Source organism: Ursus arctos, unplaced genomic scaffold (genome assembly GCF_023065955.2).
Source record: "Ursus arctos isolate Adak ecotype North America unplaced genomic scaffold, UrsArc2.0 scaffold_34, whole genome shotgun sequence".
NCBI classification, from domain to species: Eukaryota; Metazoa; Chordata; class Mammalia; order Carnivora; family Ursidae; genus Ursus; species Ursus arctos.
The window spans coordinates 14,518,523-14,538,844 of NW_026623030.1; the positions used below are offsets into that span (position 1 = coordinate 14,518,523).

At 46.8% G+C, this 20,322-nt stretch overlaps 1 protein-coding gene across 1 annotated transcript in view; it reads left to right on the forward strand.

Annotated features, from left to right (window-relative positions):
- CORO1C (coronin 1C) overlaps positions 1–12,185 on the forward strand; it is a 74,366-nt gene extending 62,181 nt beyond the window's left edge. Inside the window, exons 5-11 of the mRNA XM_026515052.3 lie at positions 1,299–1,480; positions 2,682–2,801; positions 3,939–4,043; positions 6,062–6,207; positions 7,804–7,861; positions 7,965–8,210; positions 9,779–12,185. Coding sequence (XP_026370837.1) covers positions 1,299–1,480; positions 2,682–2,801; positions 3,939–4,043; positions 6,062–6,207; positions 7,804–7,861; positions 7,965–8,210; positions 9,779–9,898 — 977 coding nt within the window. The 3' untranslated portion in view covers positions 9,899–12,185. The remainder of the gene's footprint in view (positions 1–1,298; positions 1,481–2,681; positions 2,802–3,938; positions 4,044–6,061; positions 6,208–7,803; positions 7,862–7,964; positions 8,211–9,778) is intronic.
- The last annotated feature ends 8,137 nt before the right edge of the window (positions 12,186–20,322 follow it).

Below are 20,322 nucleotides of genomic sequence, written 5' to 3' on the forward strand. Positions count from 1 at the left end.
GTCGAACGTAGGGCATCATCAGCTGACTGACCCCCAGTCTGCCTTTTACAAGCAAAGGAGAGCAGTTGATGGCGGCGTTGTGCATATTTTAAGAGCGCATGATCCATCCATGGTGGCTGAAGTTACCTGTCTGCCTGTGGGACACAAGGCAGAGGAAGGGTCGGGGCTCACCCCAGGGTTCAGCTGCCGCCTTACTGTTGTGCATGCTTTTTTTCCAGTCTCCTGTTTCTAGCCCATAGACAACTTAGGTGTCTGGATATCAGTGGCTAAGTTTTTTGAAGTGCTTACAAAATTGGCTTATTGGGAAGAATTTGTCTTCAGGATAGCCATCCCTTATTTTGCTTTATCCTTGAACTAATGTCCTGGAAGCAATGAATGGCACCTGCTTTTTAAAGGAGTCTTGGGTGGGGTGCCTGGGTGACTCAGTTGAGCATCTGTCTGCCTTCGGCTCAGGTCATGATCTCAGGGTCCTGGGATCGAGTCCCTCAGCAGGGAGCCTGCTTGGGATTCTCTCTCCCCCTCGGCCCTTCCCCACCCGCCCCCTCTAAAATAAATAAATCTTTAAAAAAAATAAAATAAAAAAGAGGTCCTGGGCCTGATGAAGCAAGGTGCAGTCGATGAGCAGAGGGGTGTGGCTGCATCAGCGTTGTGTCCTCTTCAGGGATCAGCTTCTGAATCCACATGCCTACTTGATTACAGTTTTGGTGTCTTAGATCAGCCCAGTCTTGACCTATTTTTCTCCCCTTTTAAAGATAAAGATCTGTTCTGAGCACATGCATTTCCCTTCCGCTTACTTGATTTACCATTCTTTAATGTAAGACCATGTTTTACAGCATTATTGATTTGAATAACTTGCTGTCCCACATTTTTGTTGAGTGTTCTAAACAGTTATTTAAACTCTTTATTTTTAGTTCTGCTGGAGAAGAAACAAACTGTATTCATTCTGATGTTGGTTTTACTAGAAAAGGAAGCTTAATAAGATCACATGGGGTCCACCAGCCCCAGTTAACTCAAAAAACATAGGATTTTGTTTTCTTAGAGTTCTTTGGTCTTTGCTTTTTGTTTGTTTCATATGAACCCAAGCTTAGCAAGCCGTATTTTTCCTTTAACACATTTCTTTTATACAGATGTCTTTTTTCTTTGCCACTTGAGTTTTTAACTCCCAACAAATAAGTAGAGCCACTTATAATCAGCGTCTTTCTTTCCGTGCATATGTCTCCTCACTGTATTTGTAGCTTTCAAGTGTTGTTGCACAGGTGTTTCTAATCTCTGAGGGATGTGGCTTTGCTTGCTTTCAGGCTGTGATAATGCCATCATCATCTGGAATGTGGGGACGGGGGAAGCCCTTATAAACTTGGACGATATGCATTCAGACATGATTTACAACGTAAGCTGGAACCGGAACGGCAGTCTGATCTGCACAGCTTCCAAAGACAAGAAAGTGAGAGTAATCGATCCTAGGAAACAAGAGATTGTTGCTGTGAGTATGCTTAGGACAAAACCCCCTGTCTTTGTAGCACTCAGTGAGTGTGAACTTTGCTTGTGAAGGCAGGCTGTAGAGGCCTCGCTCCTGGTCAGTGGAGCCTCATTGTCTGCAGATGCTGGACCGTGACTCCGCAGAGCCTTGTACAGGCTTCTGCCTCCCAGCCACCCTTCAGAGCTGTGCATTCCAGCACTTACACAAATCTTATCTCTCACTTGGTGACCATTTTTCACAAAGAAACAAAGTTCTCATCAGTTCACCAGAGTCCTTGAGAATTTACAAGTCTAGATCAGCTAACCTAAACAGTTAACTGCATTCCTGGCTTAGTGCTGAGTATTGATTAATTGATCCCTGCCCCTTCCTGCAACCATCGTCGGAGTACCTCACAGAGAAGCCGTAGGTTGTCTCTTCAGCTCAGTGGCTTGGTTTCTGCCACTCAGAGTAGGCCTCACCAGGTCACCCATTATGACAGAAGATGGGCATTTGGAGCTGGAGCTGGGGTTGAAACGGTAGGTGCTGGATCCCAGAATGTCTTGCATCAGCCCTGCTCTCTGGTCCTCACATGCCTCTCTCTGGGGTGTGCTGGTTCTTTGGCAGTTTTACTTCTTCAGAGTTGGGTAGCGGTCATGACTAGTGCTTATTGAGCACTGGGGACTTGCCCGGCCCTGCACAAAGTGCTTTCAACACTAGAATCTTCCAGGCCTCACTGTATTAGTGCACTCTCAATGAGCAAATGAGATTAAGGAAGGGGTTAACTGAACTAGACTTCCTTCTGTCCAGTGAATTTGGTAGAAACCATAGGGTACATCCAACTTTCAGGTTATCCTCTTGAGAAACAGACATCTGGCAGAGTCCTTTCATGTTTTTTATTTTTGCAGAGCATGGACTTGGGTTGGCAGCAGGACATGGTAGAAAGGATTGAGGCTTTTGAGTTAACTCCTGGCATTCCTGCTTGCTAACTAGCTGAGGGACCTTGGCCAGATTACATTGTCTCTTTGTTTTCTCATCTTGGGAGGAGACACACACACACAAACACAGACACACACACACACACGTGTGCACACCTGGTAATTTGAATGGCATGGGGGACATGGGTTGGATTCAGTGTATGAGCCCCCCCACTTTCCCACCTCACCCCACCCCACCTCACCTTTTTTGCAGTTTGAATATAATATGCCTATTGTTCTTGGTCCCCCAGGAGAAGGAGAAAGCACATGAAGGAGCAAGACCCATGAGAGCCATCTTTCTGGCTGACGGAAATGTCTTTACCACTGGTTTCAGCCGCATGAGTGAGCGGCAGCTGGCTCTCTGGAACCCGGTATGCCCCTCGCAGCCTTTCCATTGGCTTACACTTGAGCTTTCTCCCTTTTCTGAGCAGGTCCTTGGGTGGGTAAATGGATTATAGGATTCTTAGTGTAGTTTTCTGAACCCCTACTGGTCTTAAATCGGATGTGACATTCTCATCCTCACTGGAGACTTATTGCCTAAATGTATTATAAAAATGCATTCTTAATACTCTCAAGTAGTCTATGTTGACTAGGTTTTTTTAAAAAGAAAGTATGAAGAAGCCAGTGTTTGGGACTTGGGAAACAAGTTCTGAACTTTATTTTATGAAGAATATGATCAAATGTTTAAATTAAAATAGTCATGTTTAGGAAAATGTTAAGAGTAGCATAAGAAAAAAATAACAAAACTGAATATACGCTATGATCTCAGTGTGTGTGTGGGGGGGGGAAGTAGACAAAAATGGTCATTGTTTTTGCCACCCACCGGGCTGTGGGATTATGGAATATGGGATGATTTTTATAGTCTTTCTGTAACTTTAGCTGAAGAATGTATATTTACAATAAGAAAAATTTCTTTTAAAAAAGAAAATAGGGTGCCTGCCTGGCTCAGTCAGTAGTGTGTGACTCTTGATCTCAGGGTCATGAGTTCAAGCCCTGCATTGGGCATGGAGCCTACTTTAAATAAATACATTTTTTTAAAAAGAAAAAAAGTCGGGGCGCCTGGGTGGCACAGTGGTTAAGCGTCTGCCTTCGGCTCAGGGCGTGGTCCCGGCGTTCTGGGATCGAGCCCCACATCAGGCTCCTCTGCTGTGAGCCTGCTTCTTCCTCTCCCACTCCCCCTGCTTGTGTTCCCTCTCTCGCTGGCTGTCTCTATCTCTGTCAAATAAATAAATAAAATCTTTAAAAAAAAAAAAAAAAGAAAGTCACAAAGGAGAAGGGTTGTCTTTCTTATCTTCATCATGGAATCACACTGATATGTACATTGATGAGGTTTTCAAACTGACACAGTTTTCAGTGGGTTGGGAAATTGGTATTTACATGTATGAATGTTATATGTGCATTGTTCAACCTTTCATTATTCTAGGAGATTGCTCACATAATTTAGGGATAAAAGAATGATTCACCTTGTGAAAAAGTGTGTGTATATATATTTGTATTTTTTTTCCCAGAAAAATATGCAGGAACCAATCGCTCTTCATGAAATGGACACTAGCAATGGGGTGTTGCTGCCCTTCTATGACCCTGACACCAGTATCATCTACTTATGTGGAAAGGTAAACAGTCATTTTAATGTTTCATATTGAAGTTAATCTTGTAAGAGGAAAAGTATCCTTCAGAGATTTAGTAGATGGGCAATGCATTACATCATTTTAATATTTTAATTTATCTGGTTTGTGTGTGTGTCTTAAGCTAAAATAAGGACTGATGATTTTGGTGTGTTTTCCGTCTTGAGACTGGACCCTTTGAACTTGTCATTTGTGTGGTAATAACACGCTGTGTTCAGGACTTCCGACTGCAGCAGGGTTGGGGCTCTGGTGTTGGGGCAAATGTTGACAGGGATATCTTTGCTCAGGCTTTCTAGTGAGAAAAAGAAGGCACACTGATGTCCTTTCACCTCTGGTGCCAGGTGTTCCGGGACTTTAGATTGCTCTATAACGGTCTGACGAATGAGTAAGGAGGTTGCCACATCTAGTGCTGAAATCCACCGGGTAGCCCTATACGGACACGTAGGTGCTTACCACCACATGCCATGGACTTGCAGAGAGAAGAGTGCTTTGTAGATAGGAGCTTTTGAAGGCCTCAGAGAGTCTCCAGGGGCTCCTGGAGCTCAGCATTAGGGCCCTGGGCTTGAAAGTATGTGGTGCCTAGTTTCAGGAGGTGACAGTTGTTACAGGAAGACCCCACACTAAAATCAGAAAGCCCGCCTTCCTGCGTTATCATCTCCGTAACTACAGTGTCGCTAGCTTGATGATGATGGTTTCTTTTTAGTGGACAGTAACCGTAATGTTCCTTATTCTTTTGTAGGTTCAATTTCCCTTAGAATTTTTGTAGTTGAAGTAAATGAATTAATGCAACTGGAGCTGTTGATGTATTTCCCCCAAACCCGTTAGCTAGCCCCTCGCTAGGTAAAGCCGGAGAGGTTTCGCTTCGCGTAGTTGACCGAGCATGCTTTACACGGTCGTAGATCAGCCGCTTAGAAACTGGGATCTTGTCTGTTTCCTTGAAAGTCATTTTACTTCAGATGTTCACAGCTGCCATGGAGTACATCAAAACAAATAACAGGAGCGGTTACCCAGATATTATTAACATGAGGTGGAAGGTTATTTTGAGTATGCAGGAAATAAATGTATTTGTCCGTGTTTAGCTTTTTTACCGTTCCTTTAGATATTTACATCATTGAAACAAGTGGAAACCATGCAAAATGAGAGACTTGTAGACAAGGGCATAATACTGCCTGGTTATTTAGATCACTCCCTCTCCCTCCCTCTCTCTCTCTCTCTCTCTCTCTCTCTCTCTCACACACACACACACACACACACACACACACACACTGCTTCCAGCAGGCAGCCCGCCTTGGTGGTTCATGTTGGTATAACTGTGTGACAGTTAGTTATACTTGGAGAGACTAGCATATGCTTCAGATTTCCAAAAACATCTGACCTTTCTAAGCAAAATTATCATAGAATTTGACACACTGCAACGAGATAGCACTATTTTCTCAAGTTAAAGGATACTATGTTTTAATGAGTTTCTTAATTAAGAATTACTATGAGTTAAGGATACTGAATTAAGAATAATTAAGAACTATTCTTAATTTTCTTAATTATAAAAATCTTACCTCTTATTATCATCTGGTTGTCCGACGTTAGTGCCCTCAGGTCTGTGAACACCACCATTCCATTGCCCCTGAGAATCAGTCATTGCCTTCTCCACAGTCCTACTAGACTTCTGTTTGTTTTTTCACATTGAATTGCCGTTGCAGTTTCTTGGCCAGAGGTGTTAGCGTTTTGCCGTGACTCCGCCGTGGGGTCTCGGCTCAGTGGGGTACAGTTTGCGCCTTCGTTCGTAGGAGGCAGAGGAGACCGTGTAGAGGACATGCTAGCATCTCGTGAGAGAGGGCTTGCTTTGCCAGGAAGAGAAACCATCATATCCTCTTCCTCCGAAGAGAAACCAAAGGTTGGCCAGTGAGGCAAAGTCCCAGTTAATGCTGGCCTCAGAGGGGAGAGAGACCCCACTTCAACCAGATGCTGCAGGTAACATTCAGCTCAAACTTGTCTCCGATTTCTTGTAGGGTGACAGCAGTATCCGCTATTTCGAGATCACAGATGAATCCCCGTACGTCCACTACCTCAACACATTCAGCAGCAAGGAGCCTCAGAGAGGGATGGGCTACATGCCCAAGAGGGGACTCGATGTTAACAAATGTGAGATTGCCAGGTAAAGAATCGGTCCTGCGAAGTCTTCACATTGTGCCGTATGCGCTACGCAAGAGCAGTGCGTCTGCCAGTCGTGCCTGGAGCCGGGCTGTGTGCCCTTTGTTGTGGTGTAGAATTGCTGTCTCGTTTCCTGCCTGCACTTAGGAACATGGAGTTTTATTTACTTTTTAAAAAGATTTTATTTATTCATTTGAGAGAGAGAGAGAGACAAGAGAGAGCACAAGCAGGGGGAGCGGCAGAGGGGGAAGGAGAAGCAGGCTCCGCAGGGAGCCCGATGTGGGGCTGGATCTCATGATCCTGAGATCATGACCTGAGCCAAAATCAAGAGTTGGGCACTTAAGCGACTGAGCCACCCACGTGCCCCACAACACTACATTTCTGAGGACATCTGCCTAACTATGCTGTCCTGGTCACACAAGTAATGAACACATCTTTAAAAAGAAAAATAATTTTTAAAAGCCCCTTTTTATATTGATTACTAGAAGTTTCTTTTTAAAATACATTTAATTCTCTCTGCCTGGAATAGCGAAGGAAAGCTGTCACAGATAATTCAAAATTATGGTGTAAGTCAATCTCATCAAAATGTGGTTCAAAGTAGACTGAATCCGAACTGAAGATTGCCTCCACTATTCGGGAAAGCCTTTATTTTACTGTCATCTAAAAGTTTAAAAGACTATAAGCATAATCGATTATTCAGGATACCTCCTACGTATTCAGTATCTCCTGGGCATTTGTTAGATGCTGGGCCCTGTGCTGATCGTGCCGCCACACACAGTACTTGAGCTGGCTGTCAATCCTAGGGCAGTGTTTTTTACTGCCAAGCGGACTACAGAGGTTCCCACTCTTTCCACCCTTTGGATAATTTCAAATTTTTCTTAAGTGTTAGACATGATGTGGTTTACTTGGATGTCAAAATTTTAAGCTTAGGATTGTTTCCTTTTCCTTTTTAAAAATCCTGGAGCGCCTGGGTGGCTCAGTCATTAAGCGTCTGCCTTCGGCTCAGGGCGTGATCCCAGCGTTCTGGGATCGAGTCCCACCTCAGGCTCTTCCGCTGGGAGCCTGCTTCTTCCTCTCCCACTCCCCCTGCTTGTGTTCCCTCTCTCTCTGGCTGTCTCTCTGTCAAATAAATAAAATCTTTAAAAAAATAAAAATCCCATTTATGCTGACAAATGTTCAGACACCTCTAGTTGACAGAACACCCGTCATCCAGGTCATCAGTGCTATCTAATACTAGGTGTTCGTTCTCTCCTGCCTGCTGACTTGGTCACTTTTGTATAAGTGAATCATCGTGGTGGTGGTGTTTCCACCACGGCTGGTCAGCCCCCAGAGGACTGGAGCTGGACCATCCCCAGAAGCACAGACTTCTGTTCCTGGTTCTTGTTTCCAGTCTGCCATTTCCTGGCATAGTTACTCTTGGCTTCTCCTTTCTCATCTGGAAAATGGGAACGCAATTGTTCCTGCTCCCCAGGGTAGATGAGCTAGGTGATAGAGCATTTCATATCCCATACAGCAGTGGAGACTAGTTGTCAGTCATGAAGCCTGTTACCTGGACTCCTGTTTCACTTAATACAACTTTGCCTTTATGTCCCCTTTGAAGATTCTTCAAACTTCATGAGAGAAAGTGTGAGCCTATTATCATGACTGTTCCCAGGAAGGTAAGTGCCCAGTTCCCTAGGCAATCCATGTTTAAAAAGATTGTTAAAATTCCAGGTCTGTCTTCTTCTTTATCTAAGGATTTCCCCAAAATGTCTCTTGCAGTCCGACCTTTTCCAAGATGACCTGTATCCTGACACAGCAGGGCCTGAAGCGGCACTGGAGGCAGAGGAGTGGTTTGAGGGGAAAAGTGCAGATCCAGTCCTCATCTCCTTAAAGCATGGATACATTCCTGGCAAAAACAGGGATCTCAAGGTGGTCAAGAAGAACATTCTGGATAGCAAGCCCACTGCAAATAAGAAGTGCGACCTGATCAATGTCCCCAAGAAAACCCCAGACACGGCCAGTGTGGTAAGGACTGCAGGAGGGCGGGGAGGGTGTGCTTGGCTGGCTCAGGGCTTGTATTTTTTTTTTTTTAAGATTTTTTTTTTTTTTTTAATTTATTGAGAGAGAGGGAGAGCAGGGGCAGGGGCAGAGGGAGAAGCAAACTTCCCACTGAGCAGGGAGCTGACGCGGGGCTCGATCCCAGGACCCTGGGATCATGATCTGAGCTGAAGGCAGCCACTTAACTGACAGAGCCACCCAGGTGCCCCAGGCTCAGGGCTTTTAGTGAATGAGAACGTGTAAGAACCTCCTTGGTCACATGACATTTATGAGCTTGTGGCCACTTCTGGCTCCTTTAGCTGTATTTTTTATAATGACCAGGGTAGAAGTCAGTCTACTACCATCTTTGAGAGAGTACACAGGAGCTGCTTAGGTGGGGTTTTTTTGGTTTTTAAGGTTTTATTTATTAGAGTGAGCAAGAGAGAGAACACAAGCCGAGGCAGAGGGAGAGGGAGAAGCAGACTCCCCGCTGAGCAGGGGGCCCATTGCGGGCTTGATCCCAGGACCCCGGGATCATGACCTGAGCCGAAGGCAGACACTTAACTGACTGAGCCGCCCAGGTGTCCCTGTTGGGTGTTTTCTTAACTGCCTCTCCCCAGTGTTTACATTCATGTCTGACTGGGGTAGAAATGAAACAGGAGAGCATGGGGCTATAGGTTCTGGGAAGAGAGGGTCCCAGGAAGGGGAAAGAATGGTGAGAGGGTTCAGGTGTTGCAGGAGTGTTCCAGAGACAAGCATCTGGTGGTGAGTGAGACTTAGCAGCAAAGATGATCTTGGGCCTCCTGGCAAGAACCATTTCAGTGGAGTGGTGGGAACCAAAGCCTGATGGAGACCCGCATGGCCCCCGCTGGGAGAGCAGGGTCTAGCTAGGGAGGACAGGGCATGGGGAGTTGGCGGGAGTGGGGCAGGATCCCAGGGAGCCAGAGGAAAGACAGTGAGTTGTCAGTGAGAAGGTGAGTGGAATGAAGAGCCAAGGTACCTGGAGGAGCTGGTGCTTTGGCCATGACTGAGGAAGCCACGTGAGGCGCCGTGGCCTGCAGGGTTTCCAAAAGAATCAGCTCCACCTGGGAGAGACTGTGGCCTCTTCGGAAAAGTTAGCAAGCAGGGCAAGGGGTTTAGCTCCTAAGAAGGACCCTCCCTGGGAGATGATAGGAGCTCTGTAGCCTCTGGAAGTTCACCCCTGACCCAGGTCACATAGAAGTTACTCCTGATGGCATTGCATGGGGTGGCTGGGCTGTGGGGCAGCCTTGAAAGGATCGGTCCTGTCCCACAGTTTGTGTCGAGTCTCAGTCCAGGTAAGTGCATAGGCACAGGGAGTGGGAGCAGCGCTTCGGGGCCCTAGTTCTGCTGTGGGCGGCAGGTGGACTGACCATGCAGTACTTACTCGAAAGGCCCAATCTGGTGGCTGTGGCTTGCCACTTCCAAAGTAGAAAATTAGATTGTATGCCTTATAAATTCTCAACTGTGGTAAGCTTTGTTTACTGCGTTTTAGTAACGTCTTCCCTCTCTACCTCCCCCCTGTCTGGTTTCCTTAGCAAAACGAAGCCAAGTTGGATGAGATTTTAAAAGAGATCAAATCTATAAAAGACACAATCTGCAATCAAGATGAGCGCATTTCCAAGTTAGAACAGCAGATGGCGAAGATTGCGGCCTGAAGGTTCACCCCCCACCCCCAAAATGGGAGCAGGAACTTGTGCTTGGTAGCTGGTTGTTGGCGTGGTCCCAGGGAGGGCGAAAGGGAGGCACTGCCATTCGGAGACATTCCGTGTCACATTTGTCAACCAGCGATAGGCCACATTCCAGTAAGAACTCAATTCGTCTCCCAGATTTGCAGAAACAAAATGTGATTGAAAAGCTGAGCTTTTTATCAGAAAGCTTTTTTGATGTTTTAAGTGTTATGTGACTTGAACTTTTAAAAGACAAAAGTGCTACTTTTAAAATCCCAGATATTCTGAATTTTAGAAAACCAACCAATTCTGATTCAGTGTCATGCCCAAGTACCTTTTTTTTATAAACAGGGACCAATGCCACATTGCTTTTTATATTTCTTTTTTTTTATTGTTGCCAAAACCAAAAGTAGCTTTTCCCCCCCTTGTATTTTGCTACTTTGCAGTATTTGTGTGTGGTTTTTTTTTTTCCTTAATTTGAAAGGGACAGCACTGTGTATGTTTATAAACTAAATGAAGATAAGATATTATTTTGTATACACGTTCATCCGAGAACAATCAGAGCAGTAGCCACACGGTGCTGGCTCGTTTGCAGCACAAACCTGGTCATCCTCATGACTGTACAGAAGGAAGACTTGAAAAATCACGTGGGTTCGCATCACCACCCTCTCCTTTCATGGAGTCTTCTGATCAAAAAAGCTCCTATTGTATTGTTTCCTTTCTTTCCTTTCTCTTTTCTAGAAACTGGGTGGTTGTACCAGAATGGAATTTCACTTCTTGGTTATCCTGTGCTTCAGATGATTATAATCTAACCTAAACTAGCATGTGTTTCTGCAGTTTTGTTATACACATAGAATCTATTGCATTGATCACTTTAAACATCATGTTTCAGGTTTCGGTCAATACTTGACAAGGGTACCCGGGACAAGAAGCCACAGAGGCCACTGTGGGGTGCGCCTTCTTGCCCACTTCAGCAGCCTGCCTAGCTCTTGAGTACAGTAGGGGACTAAGACCTAGGGAACCTGGAGGGGAGTGCGTGCCCCCACATGACCCTCTGCTCTTCCCGCACATCCCCTGCCGTCCCTGTGCTGTGCTGGAGGCAGCAGTGGCTCTCCCCGCACCACCAGAGCCCCTGCCCTTCCCACAGTCTCATGGGTGCAGCCGCCTCTCTCAGGGCTCCCCCAGCCAGTCCTGTCCTCCCTGCCTTTCAGCCCTCCCCACATTCAGCTAAGAGGAGGCCAGAGGGTGCTACTGAATATTGAGAGTGAGGAGAATGGTCTAGCAGGAGCCAGACCAGGTGCACAGGCCTCTGCTGTAGCTTTAATGTGTACCAGCTCGTCCCTTTGCGCCCTCCACACAAAGCAACCTGCTGTGCCCCTGCAGCTCACACGGAGGTTCCCCAGACGCAGGGGCCGGCGACTGAGCTCTGATGCCTGTTCCCTTCCTAGGTGAGCTCGGACTTCTCTCCCATTTCCATGTTCTCATTTTGCATGCTTGAGGAGCAAGATTTAGGGAATCTCTGGGAAGGGCCGAGTGAGTGTCTGTGGTTGAACATGAAACGTATAGTGCCAGTGGGCCCACCCAGGGGCTCTCATGCCTGTTCCTGCCAGCGCCTGGTTGGAGGTGGAGTGTGGTGACAGTGGGTTGGAATGCACAGCCGAGCTGGGGCTAATGTCCGTGTGGGAAAGGTACCATGTTTTTACCCAGTATTGGGATTGCTGCCTCCACAACTTCCAGGCACCTCAATGTTTGGTGTGGTTTTGTGTGTGTATGTGTGTGTGTTTAATATTGGAGTGGATAATGACATGTGAGGAAAACAATAATCACAGTGACTTATATTCAAAACTTGTACATGTTTCTTTTTCAACATAATCTGTTGAGGACCTTCATTTTGAAGATTCAGAAATGTTTTAAGGTTCTGATATCAAATTAAGTAAACAAAACTGTTGATGGTGGTGGAACACCATCGAGAATGTGGTTCAAAGAGAAGACAGAGGGCAGGGAGAAATTACCCTGATCTTAGCATGTAGTTTATGACTTATTTAATGAACGGATGCCCAGCCAGGCTCAAAGGTGGCGCCTGAAGCTTTGTGGATTATTCTTCCTGTTGTGTCTTTCTTTTGTTTTTTTTTTTCCTTCTTTTTCTTTTTAAAGCCGTGCTATCCCAGAGGAAAACCAGTGAATTACTCCTAGATCGGCTCTTATAGAGCGGCCATAGTTTTCTGTCAAAACACTTGCTTCCATTTTCAAAGATAAAAAATCATTGATTACAAAATGGTGTCCGTGTTTATTTCACACCTCAGCTGTCTTTAAGGCAGCCCACAGCCTCTCTGACTCAGTGGAACCAGCTGGGCGACTGTTCCTCTCTGAGGGTGAGTACAGGGGTAGTGTGGGTGGGCCGCTGCGCTCCAGCACAAGGGGAGGCCGGGCGGGGTATAGCGGAGCGAGGGCTGCTGCCGGGTTCCAGGAGGCCGCCAGCCTTTACCAGGGGTGGGGTTTGGGGCAGATCTGCTAATCTTGAGGCATCCTTTCCCTGCTTTGAAGGAGGGATACGAATCCTATGTCGTTCATAAGAGAGAGACCCGCACCTGGCCACACACACAGCCCTTGCCACTGCCGCGTGGCTGACATTGTGACTACGACCAGCTGAGTCCCTGGCTGCGCCTCCGAAAGTACTGTTTTCTTCAGTACAAGTACAGCCGTCTCGGCTTAGCTGTGATTTTTATTCTAACAGAGGGTTTTCAGGGTCATTCGAACTTCATGGCCTTTTTAGCTTCCGTTTTTTACACCCAAATACTGTCTCATGACATTTCAGTGATTGTAGCAAAGAATCCCCCACCGTTTGGTTTTTCCAAAGGTTTGTAGACATGATGAATAACTGGCACAAAGCTCTCCCTCCTCAAGTGCATTCTGCTGAAGTTGCTGTAGTCCGTGACCGTGGTCGGTCCATGCGAGGTCAGCCGGGTTCGTGGTCAGCCCATGCGTGGCTGCAGGAAGTACAGTGGTCAGACACTGTCTGTGCCCCTCCGGGATGCCCCCGGTCAGGGGGCAGACGCATGTGTGAGGTGTTGACGACCGGCTTTCTCTCACTTGGCTGCCTTGCTTCTATGCCAGAAAACCTAAAGGTCACCATGTCAGCCCCAGACGGCCAGCCAGGCCCCCCTGAGGGAGGACTTCCGTTTTTTTTTTTTTTTTTTAAAGGCTACTTCCCTTGCTGTTCTTATTCTGTGTCCAGAAAAACTTTTTGTTGGCTCTTAAGAATCTGTTAACTCTAAGAGGCCCTTCTCTTTCGGCTAGCACATTAGAATGTCCTGAAGCCATCAGTGGGCTTGAACGTGAGTCATGGCCAACACCCCTTTTCCTCCTTCAGACAGGCAATACTGGACAGTGCCCCTTTCCTGTTAGAGTCCTTTCCTGCGAGGCTGGAGCGGGTTTATGCTTATTGGCACAGCTTTCCAAGAGGGCAGTGCGACAAGGTAGATCTCAAGTCTTCAACGTTCCTACCTTTTGGCCCAGGGTTTTCACCTCTGGGAATTTTGCCCCAAGGAAACTAGTGGGAGAGCTATTCAGGAATTAGCGGAGGAAAAATTCGTGGAGCAGGGTTGGTTAATTAAGCAGCCCAGGACAGATTGCTTTTGACAAGCCCTCTTAAGGATACATACATGTATGACGTATATTTACGTGTTGAATCAACAAAGTTTTGTTGTTGCTATGTGGAGGTACCAGCTGTGGATAATTTTTATTTAATTAGATTTTACTCAATTTTATATTTCTCGTAAATGCCCTTATTCCCGGAAAGAAGTTATTAAAATAATGTATGAACGATGAATTAGTGAGGCGTTGAAACAAGCGTCTTAAATCAGTGGGGGAGGGAAGTGGTACAGCAACGACAAGTAGCTCTGGGGGGCAGGGACTCCTAAGAGCCGCCCAGCGACACCAGCGTCTGTTCCTGATGGAGTCAGTAGTTAAATGGAAGGAAACTTTATTTTCAAGTTTAGAAAAAAAAATACAACCTTAACTTGACAATAGCAAGACCTCCCATATCTTGGTATCTTGTAGGTCTTCCTTAGCATACGAAAATCCTTTTGAAACCTCCCTTTTCCTCACCTCCCCCAACCCCATAGTGTGTAATCAGCCACCCCTCACCACCCTGGGGCAGCAGCTCACTCTGCCCACGGGTCCTTTCCTCGTGCTTTAATAAACCACCATTTTGCAGCCAAAAAAAAAAAAAAAAAAAGTCCTTTTCTATCTAGACTTTGGGGAAAACCTTTTTTTTTTTTTTTTTAAGATTTTATTTATTTATTCGACAGAGACAGAGACAGCCAGCGAGAGAGGGAACACAAGTAGGGGGAGTGGGAGAGGAAGAAGCAGGCTCATAGCAGAAGAGCCTGATGTGGGGCTTGATCCCAGAACACCGGGATCACGCCCTGAGCTGAAGGCAGACGCTTAACCGCTGTGCCACCCAGGCGCCCCTGGGGGGGAAAACCTTTTAAATCGCAAAGGAAAAGCTAGATTGGCTCCATAAAAATCAAATTACATAAGACTTTAAAATGTCAAAAAAGGTGAAGGTCATGGAAGCTGGGAAATAGATTTTCAACCAATATGATACGAAGCAATATACTTTAATATGCTTAATCTCTGTCCCAGCTGCCTGCTCTACGTGAGGGGGAGGTGATCTCACCTCCCTGGTGGGGTGTGTCCAGTGGTGAGGCCGAGAGGGCTGATGTGCCAGTAGCGGCCTTCCTTCCTGCCCCCCCCCAAGGGTTCAGTCTTATCAGCGGGTGGTTTATCACAAACAGGTGGAAGGAGGTTGCTAGGCGACACTAGTCAGATGAGCTTTGCTCCCCGATGGCAAGTTTCTGGAAAAGGTGGAATGGAGAAGTGGGGAGGGAGGAACCGCCCCAGATCCAAAAGTACCCAAGGATAAGGTGGCTGCTAAGTTGGTTAGGTTGGCTGGAATGTGGAGAAAGGGGAGTTTAGAGAAGCTGCTGGAATCTGCAGTTCATTGCAGCTTTATTGTACGGAAATGCAGCCAGGTAAAAAAACAGATTTTAAGGGCCCGAGTTAGTAAGTGGGTGGTGGGGGGTGTGTTTGGGTGAGGAGCACAGCTCAGGTGACCGGAAAGCCCTGCCAGCCCTGCTGCCCAGGGAGCCTGGGCTCGGGAGACAAGTGAATCACTGCGGTGTGCCCCACTCAGGAGGGCGGATAACAAGATCTCTTCTGTTACCAAAACCACAGGGTGCTAAGTTTTTTGTCTGTTTTTCAGTGGAGAAGCTTTCTCACACTGGCCTCAGACTACATGGCTATTTCTGGAAAGGATGACAGCGGTGGGTTCGCAGCAGCGCCAGAGAGAGAGGATTCAGACGAAGGTCTAGCAGGCACTTGGCAGCTGTCGGGAAAGCTTTGGGTTGAACGGGACCAGCAGTCCTCAGTGTTGCAAAGGGAAAGAGAAGGAGCTTGTGTGGTGCCCGGTGCTGTGTGAGCTAGGACTTCAGACACGGATCAAGTACCTTCGCTGCTAACTAGTCCAGGTGATGCAAAGAGGTTACGGTGTGAAGAGGTCACACACAGGGTGCCTGGGGGCCCTGAGGGGCTGCAGGAGCTGAGGGGGTGGGTTGCCAGATGAGTTGAGCCTCACCTCCGCTGAGTGCCACTCTGGTCCCGAGCAACCGGCCTTACCTTCATTATAGCCTTGCTTTCTTATTACTTCTCTCCAGCCCCACCCCCACCACACACACTAGTCGTGATTCTGTTGTCTTGGCATTCAGTGGGTAAGTACTTATTTTTCTGGTGAGGATGTGAAAGTCCTGGAGAAAATTGTAGTTGAGCAAGTGACCAAGTGGTCCAGCTGTGTTTGGTGTTCAGACTGAAGCTAGCTGTGTGCCCTGACGGTCGGGAAATCAACCATCAGTATTTTAGCAACAAAATCCAAGCTTGTGGGCTGCACGGAGAGGTCTGAGAACTGGGAAGTTGCCCCATAAATAACAGGAAGTTGTTGCAGGTTTGTTTCCGTGCCAAGATGATGCTTGGGTTCTAGAAGGTAGAGAAGGCACCTCGTGGTTAAACTGGGACTGCATATGGCCACCCTCCGCTGCAGTTCCTTGAAACGGTAAAATGAGTTACCACCCTGGCCTGTTTCTACTAAGGGCAGTGGATGAAAATGCCACAAAAGTTGGCAAGGTAGAGAATCAGGCATCTGGGCACCTGCCAGAAACTTCCCCTTGTAGAGAGAACAGACCATTGTCTGAACAGCCTTGTGACTGGTTCCTCTACCACTGCCCACCTGTTCCCTTTTTTGCTTCCAGAGTCATGGTTTCTAGAACAGAATCTGTCAAGATCTCTGAGGGGGACACAAGTGGTTCCCCTTGTCTCCAGGAAGAAGTCCATGCTTTTCAGCCTCCTCTTTGAGAGCCCCCTTGACTTGCTCCCTGCCTGCTACCCTACCTGATTCCCATCTCCTTTCTCATATCCCACCATGGGCTGTCAGCCACTCATGTTGGCTGTAGCTTCAGATTATGTGCATATTCCAGATGCTTCTCACACTGCCACTGTTAACCCACTAGTCCACATCCCTGTCTTCTCCGGTGTGTACTGAGCTTCTATGTTAGGGTTCTCCGGAGAGACAGAACCAGTAGGATGTGTACATATGTAGAGAGAAAGAGATTCATTGTAAGGAACTGGCTCACAGTTATGGAGACTGACATGTCCCAAGGTCTGTCAGCAAGCTGGAGACCCGGGAGACCTGATGTTTCCGTTTGAGTCCAGAGGCAGCGAAAAAAACCAATGCTCAAGGATGGTCAGGCAAGGAGTTCCCTCTTATCTCCTCCTTTTTGTTCTTTTCTGGCCTTCACCTGATTGGGTGAGGCCCACCCACACTGTGGAGGGCAATCTGCTTTCCTCAGTCTAGGGATTCAAATGTTAGTATCTGGAAACACCCTCACAGAAACACACCGAATATTTGCCCAAATAATCATGGCCCAATCAAATTGACATAAAATGTACTACCACATCTTCTAAACCAAGCTTCCTGCTTCCTGCTTTAATCTGCTCTCAACACAGTGGCCAGAGTGACCATTAATGGTATTAAGGCAGATGTGGGCAAACTGAGGCCCACAGGCCAAATCCACCCTGCTGGAAGTTTCTGTAGAGCCCACAAGTTAAGGATGGTTTTTTTACATTTTAAATGGGGGGAAAAACTTCAAAAAGAATAGTGACAAGTAAAAAAAATATGAAATTCAAATTTTAGTGAGCTTGAAGTATTCAACAGTATTCCTGTTTGTTTAAACAACATCAGTGGCTGCTTTTCCTTTATACCTTCAGAGTTGAGTTGCAACGGAGACTCTATGACCACAAACCCTAACATATTTACAATTTGGCCTACTAAGGAAAAGCTTGCTGACCCCCATATTTAGAGTCAAAACCCCCTATGGTTTCTCCTCCCACTAAGCTGGCCTCCTCACGTTTGGCTGGCCCAGCTGCCTCCCTGCCCGCCTCTCCTGATGTCCCCTTGTTTTCGGGAGGCCTCCTACCTTTGGTATTTACGTGCACGGCTCTTTCCAGACCACCCATCCTTCCTCCACCCCGGTATCTGCAAGGCTTACCACGTCATTCTCTCTCCCCTGCCATCTTCCCCATAACACCTTATTCCCACCAGATGTATCAACTTCAATTGAGATTTTGACTGTCTCCCCTGAATTCAATATAAACTCCGCAAGGACAGGAATTCATTTCATGCACTATTATCCCCAGGATCTGGCAGATTGTTTTTAAAAATACTTGCTAGAGTGAAACTTCTTGTAAGACACGTCTCTAAAGGCAAGGGAAACAAGGAAAAATGAACTATTGGGTCTTCATCAAGATAAAAAGGAAACCTATGGAATGAGAGAAGATATTTGCAAATGACATTACAGATAAAGGGCTGGTATCCAAGACCTATAAAAAAATCAAACTCAACACCCAAAAACCAAATAATCCAGTCAAGAAATGGGCAGAAGACATGAACAGACATTTCTCCAAAGAAGACATCCAGATGGCCAACAGACACATGAAAAAATGCTCCACATCACTTGGTATCAGGTAAATACAAACCAAAACCACAATGAGATACCACCTCACACCAATCAGAATGGCTAAAATTAACAAGACAGGAAAGAAATGTTGGCGAGGATGTGAAGAAAGGGGAACCCTCTTACACTGTTGGTGGGAATGCAAGCTGGTGCAGCCATTCTGGAAAACAGTATGGAGGTTCCTCAAGAAGTTAAAAATAGAGCTACCCTATGACCCAGCAATTGCACTACTGGGTATTTACTCCAAAGATACAAATGTAGTGATCCAAAGAGGCACCTGCACCCCAATGTTCATAGCAGCAATGTCCACAATAGCCAAACTGGAAGGAGCCGAGATGTCCTTCAACAGATGAATGGATAAAGAAGACGTGGTTCATATATACAATGGAATATTACTCAGCCATTGGAAAGGATGAATACCTACTATTTATATTGATGTGGATGGAACTGGAAGGTATTATGCTAAGTGGAATAAGTCAATCAGAGAAAGACAATTACACAGTTTCACACAAGTGGAATATAAGAAATGGTGCAGAAGATCATAGGGGAAGGAAGGGAAAACTGGGAAGAAATCAGAGAAGGAGACAAACCATGAGAGACTCCTGACTCTGGGAAACAAACTGAGGGCTGCAGAAGGGGAGGTGGGTGAGTGGGGGGATGGTGTGACTGGGTGACGGGCATTAAGGAGGGCACATGATGTCATGAGAACTGGGTGTTATATGCAACTGATGAATCATTGAACCCTACATCTGAAACTACATCTGTACTATATATTGGCTAATTGAATTTAAATTAAAAAAAAAGAAATAAAGATATTTGCGAGGGGGCCTGGGTGGCTCGGTTGGTGAAGCGTCTGCCTTCGGCTCAGGTCATGATCCCAGGGTGCTGGGATTGAGCCCCACATCGGGCTCCCTGCTCAGTGGGGAGCCAGCTTCTCCCTCTCCCTCTGCCTGTTGCTCCCTCTGCCTGTGCTCACTCTGTCTCTGTCAAATAAAATTGAAAAAAAAAATCTTAAGAAAAATAGTAAAAAATAAAAATATTTGCTAAATAAATGAATGAAAACAGACATTTTGGGGACGGGGATGCTGTTGGATTGTCTGTGTGGCAGTACTTTGCTTCCAGAATGTGACCCTCACCGGGCTGGGCCAGTGTGCCCTTTGGAGCCACCTTGTGTGGTACCGAATCTGAGTTTCCCTTTACAGAGGCCTGGGATTTGGGGACGGTCAGGAGCAAGCAGGCAGAGCAAGTGTGCAGTGATGGAGAAAAAGCTGCTGGTCCCTTCAGTTCCCTGAATCCATGCATAAGATCCAGCTACGTTTCTAGCCTCAAATCCCATGGGCTACTTCAGGAATCCTATTGCTGCTAAAGCCAGTTTGAGATAAGTTTGCAACCAAGACTCCTTCCTCCTGGTGGTATTTCTCCTTCATCAGAGCCCCTTGAGGTCTGAGATCCAGAGTTCTCCATCACTGTACCACCAGACCCAGTGCTCGGGGTGGCCATTGGAGGCATTGATATCTTCACCTGCTACTGTAGGAAAAACCTGAGTTGAGCACATTTCTATATTTGATTACCCTCTGGCCTTCCAGGTCTGGGACCAGCCCCTGCGTTGGCCACTCTCCAGCATCCACGCTGACGTGGTGAGACCCTGGGGAGCCCCTGTTCTCCATTACTCTGGAGGAGCACCTTCACTCTGCAGACCTTCATCCCAGAAGGCGCTCCTGGGCTGCCCAGAGTGACAGCCAGAATCCAGGGCTCCCCAAGGTTCTGTTCCCATTTGAGAAGGGGAATTGCGTCGCATCTGTGGTGGGCCCCAAAGTGGCCATTTCCCCTTTAGATGTTTCATATTGGCAAATCACAGCCTGTGAGCCCTCCCTTCAATCAAAGAGTATGTGTGTGTTGGGGAAGGGGGGAGGGCAGGCCCTTGGGTATGACCCCTCCCCCAACACCTCCCGGTCATTAAAGCAACTTTGTTCTCTATGAGATCTCTGCTTTCGTTTGAACAAGGGATACCCATGGCGGGTCATTTTCCAATGCTGCCACAGAGAAACGAAGCTGTAGGTTTTGTGGTCTGGTCTGGCCAACCTAGACTGAAATCCACCTGGGCCCTTCCCTGAGCCTCAGCTTCCTAGGAGGCAGATTGGCCACTTTAGAAGGCAGGCATGATTCTAGATGTGACCCCATTTTCCCCTCTGTTTTCCCCATTTTCAGGGAAATGGGCATCTTAGGGGGGTGGGAGGAGCCACAATGCGTTCTCAGCAAATTACAAATAGATATTCAGGTCTCAGCTGTATACCTGGCCTGTCAGGTGCAGTCCTTGCCCATGCACAAAATTTCAGGATTCCACAA